Source organism: Diceros bicornis, chromosome 15 (genome assembly GCF_020826845.1).
Source record: "Diceros bicornis minor isolate mBicDic1 chromosome 15, mDicBic1.mat.cur, whole genome shotgun sequence".
Classification (NCBI taxonomy): domain Eukaryota; kingdom Metazoa; phylum Chordata; class Mammalia; order Perissodactyla; family Rhinocerotidae; genus Diceros; species Diceros bicornis.
The window spans coordinates 3,150,712-3,164,930 of NC_080754.1; the positions used below are offsets into that span (position 1 = coordinate 3,150,712).

A 14,219-nucleotide genomic window follows, 5' to 3' on the forward strand; every position below is an offset into this window, starting at 1 on the left:
AGGATCAAGACGATGATGCTGATGGAAATGGTGAGGACGATAGCTGCTAGCTAATATTTCTTGAGCGCTCACCACGTGGCAGACAGTATTCTGAGTTATTTAAATGTGTTATATCATGTGTCCTCACAACTGTATGAGGTAGAGAGTATTATGAAACCAATTTAAAGATGAGGAAATGGAGGCTGACAGAGATGAAGCAACTGGTCCAAGGCCACACTTCCCAGTGGTAGAGCCAGTTCAGGCAGTTTCTCTCCAGAACTTACGCTTTTAGTCACTACGTTAAGCTTTGATAAAGAGTAATTGTTCAGTGCATTCCTCAGGGGCAGGAGTCATTTCTTTTTCCTTTGTAAATCTATAGCACATGATTTCAAAGGGCACTGAAGGGGATGAGGGGGCAGAAGCCCTCACCTGCTTGTGAATACTGACAGGGAGTGGTGAAGGCAGTTCAGCTACAAAAGGGAAACTGAGGCTCTGTGGCCACAACTGTACTTCTGGCTCTTGTAACCAGAGCAGGAGCATAGTTTTCTGTGTAGTAGTGGATTTGGGAGTGGTGGTTATGGTGGGTGTTGTAATGATAGCAGTGAAGAAAAACATCAAAAATTATTCTTGATGAAGCTATACATTTAAAGAGGGTACTAATCTGAGAAAATCATTTGAGTCTGATTCTCAGGAGACCATGCTTAATAATTCACGGAAAATGTGAGGCAGAAATGTCACTGACTTGTGAACTAAAATACATTTCTAAATGCTGATCTTTCTGAAACTTAAGAAATGGTTGAATAAACCCAGGTATGATTATTAATTTGATATTTGAATATAACCTCTAAAATGCTCCACTCTCATTTTTTGTAGTCTTAGAGCCCATTTTAATCTTTCTCATTAAAAAGTGTCATATTGTAACAAATTAAAAAATACAGAAGTGTTGAAATAAACACTCCCCAGTGTTGGAACTCACCCCATACTATACCCACTTCTCAGAGGTATCTATTGTTAACATTTCTAGACTTTAAAAAACCATATGTATGTATATTTATGTATAAATCCTTTTGAAAATAACAAATATGAGTATATATATTCTGTAATTTGATTTTTAAAATTTTAATTTATTACGGATAACTCTATCTCATAGATACACAAAACATGTATATTTGAACCTAATTCTTTTTTTCTCATTTTTTTTTAGAAACCAAAATTCTATTTCTTAAAAAGGTAACTACACTACAATATTAAGAATTTTTACTGCACTTTTTATTTTTATAATTTTATTTATTTATTTATTTATTTTTCCCCCCAAAGCCCCAGTAGATAGTTGTATGTCATAGCTGCACATCCTTCTAGTTGCTGCATGTGGGACGCGGCCTCAGCATGGCCGGACAAGCGGTGCGCCGCTGCGCACCCGGGATCCGAACCCAGGCCGCCAGCAGCGGAGCGCGCGCACTTAACCGCCAAGCCACGGGGCCGGCCCTTTACTGCACTTTAAAACACTTAAAATCATCTTTTTGAGCAGTAAGTTTTTCAACACAAACATTTTGTATGGCTTTAGACAGATTCTAAAACATGACCAGAAGAGGACAAAAATCAACTAGCATTGGACCAGCATGTTAGGGCTCGAAGAGGCCAACAAGCAGAGAGACAGCAGAGCCAGAGGAACGGCCTAGTGGGGAAGCTGGAATTTGAAAGTGAAATTTAACCTCTTAAGAGGGTAGCTGGATGTATATTAATGGATACTTGTGCTTCAAAATCTGAAGAAATGTCATTGCTGTTATTATTATACATGCTGTACATATTCTGTGAAGAAAACAATATTCTTGGATTGCTTCATGTGCTTGTATATGCTTCATATGAATTACATTTTAATAGCATCAAACATTACAAAGTCCTATTCACAATCTATCATGTGCCAAAGTTAATTCACCATAACAGTAATAAAATGAAAAACACTATAAATTATATTTTAAAATATGTATCATTGTTCATTGCATGCATTTCTTCGTTTAAATATTAATTTAATTTAGGACTAAGAGCATTAAAAACCCTAATAAAAACATATCTATAATTACATATAGAGAAAAAGACAAAGAGAGAAAAGAAGAAGAAGGAAGAACAGAAAATATATAAAAATAACAACATAGTTTATCTCCATGAAGTGGGCTTACAAAGGCTTTTTCTTTAAATTTTTCTGAATTCTTTTCAAATTTCTACCATTTAGTCATTCATTCAACAATTAGCTTTGGGCATCTACTATGTGCCAGGGATATACCAATGATAAAAACAAATATATGTGTTATTTATAAAATCATAAAAGGCAATAAGCATTATTACAATTAACAGCATCATTTGCTGAATCCCAAGCAATGTAGACAAATAATGGAGTAAAATAGAGAATATTTCTGGATCTAAAGACCTAAATAGCTGTTGTTTCTAGAAAGCCCTTTAGCTTCTGATGTAAAATTTGGTTTCTCTCTTAATGATGAAAGCTTATAGATAACAACTGATAGCTTCTCTGCACAATCTAGGGGCAGAGAAGAGCACCTTTGGGGAGAAAAGTCACCGTCGTCAGAGCAGAGGAAGTGGAAGGATTCTAGCCCAGGCGGCCCTGACATCAGGGGCAGCTGTTGGCACACTTTCTGCCCGGAGCGGGCCTTCAAGAAGCTAAAATGGTATTTACAGGAGTTCTGCTTGAAATCACCCAGAATGCTAACAACCAGGGAAGAGGAGGTACTTCTAACTTTAGTGAACAGAGATCAAGTACAGTTTTAAAAAGTGCCTTGGATAAATATTGCCAAACCAAAAACATATCTGTCACAGTAAAGAGTATACAATACAGGCCCCACTTTGAACAGATTTTCTATCTGGGGCAATGATGCACTTGATAGATTGATTGATTCAGCTGAGATTTATTGAGGACCTATCATGTGCCAGGCACATTCCAGGTGCTGGGGAAGAAGCGGTGAATGAGGCAGACAGTCCCTGACTTCTTTCTAATCAGGCACTCAGACAGTGAAGGAGCCAAGTAAATATGTCTTTCAGTGGTGGTAAGTGCTGTGAATACAAATACAGATGGGGAGTGGTGAGGAGGGCGGCCTATTGAGGAAAGGGGGTTAGTGAGGAAAGGCCTCTTGGAGGAGGTGATATGAACAAAGCCCTGGATGCAACGAGGGAGTGGCTCACGAGAAGATGCGGGGGAAGCATTCCAGCTGCAGGGAGAAGGCCCTGCAGGTGGGACGAGATGCGGGTGCTTGAGGACAAGCAAGAGGCCAGCGTGGGGAGAGCGGGGTGTGGTGGGGGTGGCAGTGGGGGAGCTCACAGAGAGGTCATGCAGGCCTTGGAGGTCACGTTGAGAAGCTGGAATTTTGTTGTGTGATGGAAAAGCACTGGCGGGTTTTCAGCAGGAAAGAGTTGTGATCTTTCTGCTTTCAAAGGCTTGCTCTGTCTGCTCTTTTGAGAGTAGTCTGCAGGTCCGAGCATGGAAGCAAGGCGTCTAGTCAGAGGCGGTGGTATGAGGGAAGAAATGGTGCATTGGAAAGGTGGAGGTGGCTGCCTTAAAGGGAGGAGGATCCGGGCTGGCCTGGTGGCGCAGGCGGTTAAGTGCACGCCCTCCACTTCGGTGGCCCGGGGTTCGCAGGTTCGGATCCCCGGTGTGCATCGACGCACCGCTTGTCAGGCCATGCTGTGGCGGCGTCCCATATAAAGTGGAGGAAGATGGGCACGGATGCTAGCCCAGGGCCAGTCTTCCTCAGCAAAAAGAGGAGGATTGGCAGATGTTAGCACAGGGCTGATCTCCTCACACACAAAACAAGGAGGATCATATTGGCCAAATAGAACACCTGCTGTGAGTCAGGTCTCTTCACATGCTGTGGTGCTTTGCAAACAGTAGATGCTCAATAAATGCTCACGACTTGTCTACATAAAATACTGTCCCTGTGCTGCTATAGAAGGCAAATCCACTGGAAGAACTGAACTCGTCAACGAAGAACTGAACTCGTCAACGAAGAACTGAGACAGGGAGATATGCTCGTCAGTATTTAGGGAATTGTATCCATGTTTCCAGTAGAGCGTCAGGTCTTCCTCATTGCAGGCATCTACGACAAGAAAATAACATTCTCATAATTAGAATAACTCCTGTAGGCTCCATGAGGTCTATAACCACATTTCCTACAGCTCTGCACCCCAGTGCCGTTTGCAATGACCTGTATATATTAGGTGACGAGAAATGTGTTTGCCAATGGACTGATCATACCCACACCTTCAAAAATAAAAAAAATCTCCAAAAATTAAACTCTTATGACCGGTATAGTGGGAGGCGTTTCTTGTGCCCACACGATGAGTTAAAACTCTCCAAATGGTTGCTCCCATATCTGTGTGCATTGAGCAACTCACAGCCTCACAGTCACAGGCCTGACCCGGGTCTTCAGGCCCCTTTAGTTTGTAGCTCTCTTGGATGAAATTCCAAAGTGAGCTGAGCATGTAAAGAATTGTCTTCTAAAACCAAACAGTGCTATAGAAAGTTTCTAATGGATCTGGGAGGAGCAGCCGTGTAGGAGACATCTGTTGAGATTCCCAGCATTTTACCCACATTATGAAAAATTGCAGTCAGTTTTTGACATGTCATGTCAAAAATAGCTGATGGGTCAAATTAGTCGACAGGGAGCTGGTTCAGATGTTGTTAGACAGGGATCTGATCAGGGGTCTATGTCTAGAGCGGGGTTTTTTCTGGGAACCCAAGTACACTTAATGGAAGATTGTGATTCGTATGGGAACATGACTTCCAGAGCTTTCCAGATTTGGGAAGTCTTTGTCAGTCTACATTAATAACATTAGCAAGAATACATCTTTTTTTTTTTTTTTTAATGATACAAGCAATTCTTTTTTTGAGGAAGACTGGCCCTGTGCTAATATCTGCTGCCAATCTTCCTTTTTTCTTTTTTATCCCCAAAGCCCCATTGCATAGTTGTGTATCATAGTTGTAGAGTTGTAGCTCTTCTATGTGGGACGTCACCTCAGCATGCCTTGATGAGTGGTGAGTAGGTCCGCGCCCAGGAACCGAACCTGTGAACCCCTGGGCCGCCGAAGCGGAATGCGTGAACTTAACCGCTAGGCCACCAGGCCGGCCCCAACACCTTTTTAGGGATCTGTCCCTTTATAACTATGTGGAAACTGTAGAATATGTAATTATCAAAGCGTTTTTTCACCTGAATTTTCTTATTTGAGAGACAATCTGCCATCATCCTTAGGAGAAAAAAAACTGTTTTAGATAAATCCTTTTAACTTATATTAAGATCTTTCACATGCAAGCGTGTGGCGGTGTGTTCAGATCATGCGTCCTCGCTCTGCCAGGCAGGAGGACTTACAGCTTTCCAGTTCAAGGGAACAGTGTTGAGTGTCGAGAGGAAACCTGCCAAAATCCATGCACCATGTGGCGGAAACCGTCATCCTGTAAAAGGAGAAGAGGACTGCAGAGCACTTACCCACACCGCCAAGGGAGCAGGCAGCACCGAAGCTCTCCTCCTCTTTGCCTGTCCTGAACCTTTCAGGAATAACGCAAAACAGACTTCAGCATCTCCCGTACGAGTAACGTGCAGGGAAGCAAAGCCAGGAAGGTGGATGATTTGCTTAAGACGGAGTTAATGAGAGAATTCCTGCTGGAGTAATTGCTTCTGACCTCACCACTTCCCGGTCAGCTCCCTCCACGTCTTCTGGCTCTGCTGTCTTCAAAAAAACACACTTCAAAGTGAGAAGACTTAAATAGGTTTAAATATTTTCTGCCTTTTGGAAGAGCCAAACTTAAATAGTCTCTAGCAATAAAGGCTGGAATGGTGGTAATAAAACCTGTGGGTAAAAAGCAAGTTTACCTGAGAAAGTTCTCTTTCCAGGAGTGAGGGAAAAGCCTAGAGCATTTTTAGTTATAGATTTACGTGCACAATGCATAATTCAGGTGCTATTAAGTCAAAAGGCTTGCATATTGATGAGGATGGTTTTTTCAAATTTTATATCCTCCTAGATTTTCCCAGCTTCAGGGCCAGGCTGCTGTACTATGATCCTGCCTCAAAGTAGAGACTCTGGTAACCACAATAGCAGATCAGAGGTTCATAAAAGGACCTTGAGCAGTCTGCAAAAGACAAAGGCAACAGCTGCTCCTGCCTATGGTGCCTCGAGCTACCCAGAGAAGTAGAATCATTTCATCTCCAGCGGTTGAATTCTACTGTTGACAGTCTTCACACAAGCCAGGGCCGTGTCTGGATGACTTTGTGTCACAAAACGTACTCATTTGGGCATATTCCTAGTATTTTAGAGCTGGAGGGGACCTCCGACGTCTTTGAGTCTCCCTCCCTCATAGGACACATGAGTAAATTAATGACCAAGGAGGTCAGGTGGGTGGTGTTAGAGAAAAAATTATTCATGACACTTGTTAAAGAAGGGTAAGGAAGACTTTATTCAGGGGGCTACTATAAGGGCTTTTTTCATAAGGGAGAGAGATTGGGCTCAACTCCAAATATAACAAGGAAAAGCTGGAATTTATAGTCAAGGAGCAGGGGTGGGGGGCAGTGGATGAAAAATTACTCAGAGGAAACATCAGGAGTAAGGGGGATCCTGCTAAATGGACCTCACAGGATTCTGGCTGAGGACAGACCAGGGTGATCAGACATCACCTGGGGGTGGTGGAGGAGGAGGAACTGATCAGATGTGAGGATGACCAGACACTGAGGATGGGGGACTCAGAACTCATCAAAGCTATTATACGCACAGGTAGGTTTATTGCAATGAAAGATACAGGTGAAAATCAGCAATGGAAAAGGAGCACAGGGCAGGTTCCCACTTGTCCTGCTCCAGTGCAGTGCTGTGGACAGTGCTGGATTCTCTGAGCAACGGGGTGTGACAACATGCACGGAGTATTGCCCCCCGGGGAAGCTACCGAGCCTTGGGGTCCAAAATATTTATTGAGGGTTGGTCACTCAGGTGCGGCTGACCTTGGTCTCCAGCTCCTCAGAGGCCAAGCTGAAACTGTTTGGCTCAAGGCCCCCACCCTGGATCACACTGTGAGCATGGACTCTGGCGTGGCCCTGGGCCTCCGTAAACAAAGACACTCTTATCAGGCAGGACATTCCAAGGGCTTGGAGGTTACCTCCCAGGAGCCCAGCAAGGGCCAAATCTTTCTTTGGAATGTGCAGGGTAAGGACAATCCACTGAGTTAATTCTTTAGAGGACGTCCCTCATCAAAACATGTAATTTAACAGTAGATTCCTTGGCCAGATGTTTCTGTTCTGCTTCTGACTCCTGGTGAGGCTTGACTCCAGTGAGTCCTATGTTACTCTAGATTTACAAGTCCTATTGAACGTCGTACTTTCCTTTTTTTATTGACAGCCTTTGTGAAACGTCTGGCAGTAGCACCTTTGTACTAAAGCGAGCAAGACGTTTTTAAATGAACAAAAATAATCATATTAGTTTCCTATTGCCACTGTAACAAATTACCGCAAACTTGATGACTTAGAACAACAGAAATTTATTCTCTCACAGTTCTGGAGGCCAGAAGTCTGAAATTAGAACACTGGGCTGAAATCAAGGTGTCAGAAAGGGGCTGCTCCCTCCAGAGGCTCTGGGGGAAAACTCATTCCTCGCCTCTTACAGCTGCTGGCAGCATCACTCCAATCTCTGGCTTCATGATCACATTGCCTTCTACTCTTGTGTGTCAAGTCTTCCTCTGCCTTCCTCTTACAAGGATACTTATGATTGCATTTAGGTCCTAACTAGATAATCCAGGACAATTTCTCTATCTCAAGATCCCTAACTTAATCACATCTGCAAAGATCCTTTCTTTGCCAGATAAGGTAACCTTTACAAGATCCAGGGATTAGACATGGACATCTTTTGGAGAGCCACTTTTTCAGTTTACTACAGGATCTTTCTGGGGTTTCTAAGACATGAAAAAAATGGAATTGCTTGGATTTACCAAACAATTTTAGAATTACCTATGATAACCCACTCAGTATGCACAGGACTCATTAGGCCCAAAGAATATATGGTACATTAAAAATGAAGGCTGTTATGGCCCGTGGCTTAGCGGTTAAGTGCGCGCGCTCCGCTACTGGCGGACCGGGTTTGTATCCTGGGCGTGCACTGACGCACCGCTTCTCAGGCCATGCTGAGGCCGCGTCCCCCATACAGCAACTAGAAGGATGTGCAACTGCGACATACAACTATCTACTGGGGCTTTGGGGTAAAAAAAGGAGGAGGATTGGCAATAGATGTTAGCTCAGAGCTGGTCTTCCTCAGCAAATAAAAAGAGGAGGATTAGCACGGATGTTAGCTCAGGGCTGAACTTCCTCACCAAAAAAAAAAAAAAGGAGGCTATTATAGCATAGTATCAGACCAAATGTCTTGAATAAAAAAATCAAAAAGGAAGTAAGGTAATTAGCGATAAAGTTGTGGGCCAGACTTTTAAGAATTTCCATAATTTGGCTCCAATTCTGTTTGTCTAACCCTATTTCCTGTCACTCTCAACATATGCACAGAGTGGGTATAGTTAGACTAGGAAACCATCCTGAAACTTAGAACCAGGAAAAAAATCACATCTTTTGCATGTGTCCCAGTCTCCAGCATCACTATGCAGTCAGCAATATTGTGAGTTTAGTCTGGAGTGAGACCCACCAGCTTTGGTGCAGGCAGCCGTGGTCCAAGGAAGCCAAAGGCAGCAGACAGCTCTCCTTACATGAGACCGAAAAGCACATTCCCATCAGGGTGTACGCGCAGCATGACGTTCTCCATAGTTGTATCGTGGATGAAGGAGCTTTTAGAATGGACAGAAAAGATATCAGGCACCCAAATCTTTTTGATCAATCTGTGGTCAAAAGGTCATGCTTTTGTTTGTTGCGCTAGGAAAGGAGAGTCCCTCGTCTTTCTAGTAGTGCCTGAGATAAAAAGTCATCGTGAAGTCCTAGCAGAGAGACAAAGAGACAGGTCAAAGCCGGAAGGAATATGGCTCAGGATGCCCACTTCAACACTGCCAGTCTCAGGTTGATTGCCATGGGTGTTAATGACCTGTAAGTGAATGGCTTATATTCTATTTTCAGGTAGATGTAGGATGAAGCCCGTGAGCCTCAGTTGCAGGGCCTGTTTCTCACCTGGCCTCTGCTGAACACTGAGACTTTCTGGGAAGTACAGAGTTCAAGTTGGTGAAAGGAAGCCAGGTTATAATTGGAAAACATTTCTACGTTAGTGCTCTGGTAAACCACCTAAAGAGATCTCAGAAGAGAGGGACCTGAAACTCAGTGGCCCAGTATTTTACTGTGATTTCTTTTCTCATCGTAAATAAATATTCTTTTTGTAATTAATTTTGTACCCATAAATTTGTATTGTTTTTGTTAAAGAAGGCCTTCTAAGGTGAATAAACTACGGTCCTACGAAAGCTTGGATACAGCGTCAATTAGAACTGTTGGTGGAAAGCAGGTTGTCAGGGGTCCTGGGACAGAGACAGTGCTCTTCCTCAGCCTGAGAGGCAGGAAGAAAACCACGAAACAGTGGTTCTCCAATCCTCGTGTGAATTCGTTAAAGCCACACATTCCCCAGAAGCTGGCTCCCGGAGATTCTGATCCAGCATGGCTCAGGGATTTGAATTGTTAATGTGCATCTCTGCTGTAAGGAGGTAAGGATGAGGGGAAAAAGCAATATTAACACTATTTTAGCAGAAAAAAACTTTGTTAGTCAATAATCTGAGTTTTGTTTGGCTCTCAGATGCTACATTTAGTATTTCGTTTGAACAGAAACTCTCCTAGCCAACCCTAGGAGAGTCCAAGTCGCTGGGTGTGGGCAATGACAATGTGTTCCACATTTTACAATGACCTGTTTCTTACTATCGTTTATTTCCCAACAATACTCGAGTTTTTCTTGAATTAACACATACAATAGAACTTTGACATTTATTATACAAGCAAAGGACAAATCTCAGTAAACTACAAATCAGTCACCAAGTAAAGATGAGTTAGTTTGTCTTTCTTAGGTTCAGGATAGAGGTGCATCGTATTGTTGCCCTGGGTTAACTTGCGAGCATCAGCCACTCGTGATTTTGGATTAGGGTGAGGGCTAATAAACAGAGCGATTCATCCATTACCATGACACTACTCTCAGGGAGTTGTGTGGGTTACTGCATGGATTGCTTTAATAAGCATATATCTAGAATTAGATGCTCAGTCTGATCTGAAGGTCGCTGGGCAAACACTGAGCCTGAAGTCAGATGGCAGATATTGGTGCATGTTGGTGATACACCAATGTTACCACTAGTTGGCACAATCATGAGAAGCAGGCTGAGCAGCGTGTTGGGAGAAAGCAGGACAAAACTCATAGGGATTTACTGTGAATTCAGGGTCGGACAAGAGAGGGTGGGAAGATGATAAATGAGAAGCAAAAGAGGCCCCACTGGGGGCCACTGATAATTAGACTGCATTTTCAAATTGGGCGTGGAGAACCCAGTGCAGCCTCAGCTGATACCGAGGACCAGAGTTGACCTTATTCAGGGGAGAGGGACGGGGTCCAGTTTTGGGGGCTGCAGGGTGCATACAATGAGAATTTTAGACGCAGACTGGGTCATTCAGGGATGACTTAGAGAGTATGCCAGGAGAGGGGAAATGAGAGCCTGTTCCTGGAGCACAACAGGGTCAAGGAAATGCCAGTAAAAGCTGTTTTTGGTCAGGGAAGAGCTGAAACTTTCTCAGCAAGACATTTTTGAGTAGTGAGTACTGTTGGTGCTATTTCCTTTGGGAGCGGGGTCATTACAACAAAGGAAGTTTCATTTAAGGCTTGATATTGAACCGAAATAAATATTGAATTAACGATAAGGAGTAGAAGGACATTAATTGAAGATTGAAACAAGATGTAACGAGTCATAGAAGATTTTGTTTAGACCATTCTAGAATTTTTCGGTGTGCTATAATTTTTCATTCAATTAGCATTTCGATGGCAATGACTAGTTGGAGGAATCACTATAAATAAAAATATTAATTAAGTATACATATGAAGAGAGTATTTGATCTTATAATTTAAGTAATTTATATTTTCTAGGTCCTGCTTCTTTAAGAGATTGCTACTTTGTTTTCTCTCTCTTTTTCAAATTTTTATATTTAATTGTGGTATTTGCATATTACAAAAACAATATACAGAATCTAAATTTCAAAACTTATTTCTATGAAAAACACTATCTATAAGCTAGAGTTCATATATCAAAAATACTTTTATTCCAAAAAGTATCCCAAAGCAACTTTTGAAAATTTCACAAGAACACACAAAGATTCCAGAAAAGGGAATGAAATGCAAGGATTAACGTTCAGAACAATGTACATGAAATGACCAGACTGCATAAACAACAAACCAGATCTTTCCAGATGGAAATTAGAGTTTGAAAGGAAAGTAATTTATATCCTCCCTATTTGTGGAGGAAGTATTCCCTGGTTTTATTATTAAACCACCCCCCCTCTACCCCCAAAACCAAGCTTCCAGGTTTAAAGTAGAAAATGAAGGACACTAAGCATTCTGCTAAGAATCGCAACCTCAGATGACTGCCACGACCAGGCAGGTGACACCCGAGAACGAAGCAGGATGAATCTAAGAGAAAAGGCAAGCAGGAGTTCCTGGAGGGCACAGGCCCCATGCAAAGGCCGTCACAACTGAATTGTTTAATACTTGGGGCAGGCGGGAAGAAAACCAAAATTCAAACCAAATCCAAAATTGAAACCAAGACGGAAAGCAAAACATATTCAGAGCTGCATCTCACCGGTGAGGGCCTGTGAGGGCCCTTGTCGTGAACAGGGGCACACAGTGAAGTGTTGATAAGAAACAAAAGCAGCTATGGGCACGATGGAGAGACAGCACAATCGAAGAGAACAAAATGAGACAGAAAGAGTGATTCAAATATGAGAATATACGTCAGTTAGGTCAGAACGAGGAAGTGGACACTGAACATCTGAAACTATAAAGCACTCTTTATTTGGCATAGAAAGATATACTAAAATGGGCTGCATGAAGCTCTGAGACATTAACAAATTAAGAGAATAGTAGTAGGTAAAAAGGAAATACATCCGAAAACAGATAACGTGCTTGTGCATATAAGTCAGCCATGGTGTTAACCATTATTTCTTAAAGTAAAATCCTGAAAAACCTTAAAATTTCTTAAGGGAAAACTGGCTCTGGTAACTACGTAGACAAGGAAGGTAGTTGTAAAGTGAAAGTAGAGATATAAAATGGAAAAATGAAGTTAGGGGACATTAAAACACAAAAATAGCTACAGTGGTAAAACCAAGTTAAGCGAGGGGGAAGAGAAAACAAAAAAGCCAGCATATAAAATGACAAAGAAGACAGAAAAAGGCTAAAAGGAAGGTGAGGGTAATGACAATTGATCAGGTTAAAGTTTTAGGGGCAGTGGTTTGCTAGCAGTATTCCATCAAAATGCAGATATTCCATTGCAAAATGAAACAACGGCAGACTCTTCCAGATTTCTAGAAAATATAAGGGAATGGACAAAGTCTCCTTAAAGTTTTAGTCCCATGAATTTTTAAAAATCCTTAGTCCTCTGCTATTGTTTGCTTACAGATAAGCGAAGTTAATACGAATTGCAACATTTGGAAGTAGTCCATCAAGCCAGGTTCCACTGTCTATCATTTTATGGGTAAGGACTCGTGGTTGTGATTTCACGTTTCACGTAATTATGATCATCCTTTCTTCTCGTACAGTTGTTCCTGGTTCACGTTACATAGGTCACTATACCATGATGTTCCACAGTGCTCACCCCTGTAAAACCATCAGAAGGAAAAGAGAAAGGTAGGGAAGGAATGGGAGTTGTAATCAAGGGCAGAAAGAAGTGGGTAGAAGAGAGTAAAGCAACTTTAACTCTAGTAAGCAAAGTAGGAAAAATAAGTAACATAAATAATCAAAATGATTTATTAAAACACCAGTGATCAGAAAATATTGAGTCTCTATCCTTTCAGAAAAAGACCAGTATCTCCTGGAGAGACTCACCGTGTTAACCTCTGAAGTGCTGTCAAGGCTTTCGACCTGGACATCTACACCCACTGGCACTGGAGACCCTTCAGAAAGAAGAACGGGTAATACGCTGAGAAATCGTTAAAGTTATTTTGGAAACATTCAAAGCAGAGAGAGATCAATGTTGCAAATAAATGACTTTTCAAGTTTTTTTTTTTTAACAAGTATCTCCATTATCTATTGATATATTAGCATACATTCAATTACAATATAAAGGTACATGTATAAATAAATGTTATTTCAGTAATTATTACACATTAGCTTGGGGAAAACTCAGTATTCTCCTTCTTATAATATAGTATAGAAGTGGTGTTTTCCGTTTCTTTTGTTTTTGTTTTTCTGTTTTTTTTTTTTTAGCTAATAGTGATTTAGAAAGGAACAATGTTTTGAAGGCGTGTCTAAGAGTACGCGGAACTGTGTATTCTCTATGCGAATGGTCATATTCTATAGTCAGGGAATGGAGTAGTCATGGAGCTCATGACTGGGAACTGTGGGAGTCTTTCTCTCCTGCCAAAAATCCAGCCTGTCTCACATAGGCAGTGCCTGGCGGGCCAGAGGAACACAGATGAGAGCGCAGTGCTCTGCAGGAATGCCACAGTCAGAAATGTCCCTCCCAGGTCATCAGTAACCACAACCTGCATTGGGATGAAGCAAACATCCTTAGAAACGCACTTGATGAGAACAAACTGGAAGTCAGAACTGAAGCAACTTCAGACAGATGACTCCTGAGATCTGTTTGCGGTTGGGCCTCACGGAATCAGGTCACGGGCCCAGAGAACCTGGATGACGATGCAAGAATCCAGACCAGACATCTCCTGTTACACCAGCTCCGTGTGAAGGGAGAGTGATGTTAGCAACTGTTTAGTACTGTGTATGAAATTTGATGTATATATACATTAAAATAATTTATATATTTATGCATATAGTCTTCATATGTTTTCTTTCCATAGTGACCAATTCTCGATTAAATTTTATTGTCTCTGTATAGTCCTGAGACAAAACAATGCCTTCAACTATTGTTGAAAACATAGAAATCCTGTCTACATAGATCCCAGGTGGCTGGTTTAGTCAAGATTCTGGGATTTAGAAGGGTCAGGCCGGAAAAGCTGCTTTACTGAGGCTAATTAATGTCTGGATGTGCCACATGTGACATGTATATGCACACAATTCAACAAAACACCTATTATTGCATT

The 14,219-nt window shown here is 41.9% G+C and overlaps 1 protein-coding gene across 1 annotated transcript in view; it reads right to left on the reverse strand.

The window, feature by feature from the left end:
* Positions 1-14,219, reverse strand: part of GABRR3 (gamma-aminobutyric acid type A receptor subunit rho3) — a 46,471-nt gene that overhangs the window by 17,866 nt on the left and 14,386 nt on the right. Inside the window, 6 exon segments of the mRNA XM_058556506.1 lie at positions 3,927-3,979; positions 3,982-4,082; positions 5,352-5,434; positions 8,708-8,847; positions 8,849-8,932; positions 13,003-13,070. Of these exon segments, the coding sequence (XP_058412489.1) occupies positions 3,927-3,979; positions 3,982-4,082; positions 5,352-5,434; positions 8,708-8,847; positions 8,849-8,932; positions 13,003-13,070 (529 nt within the window).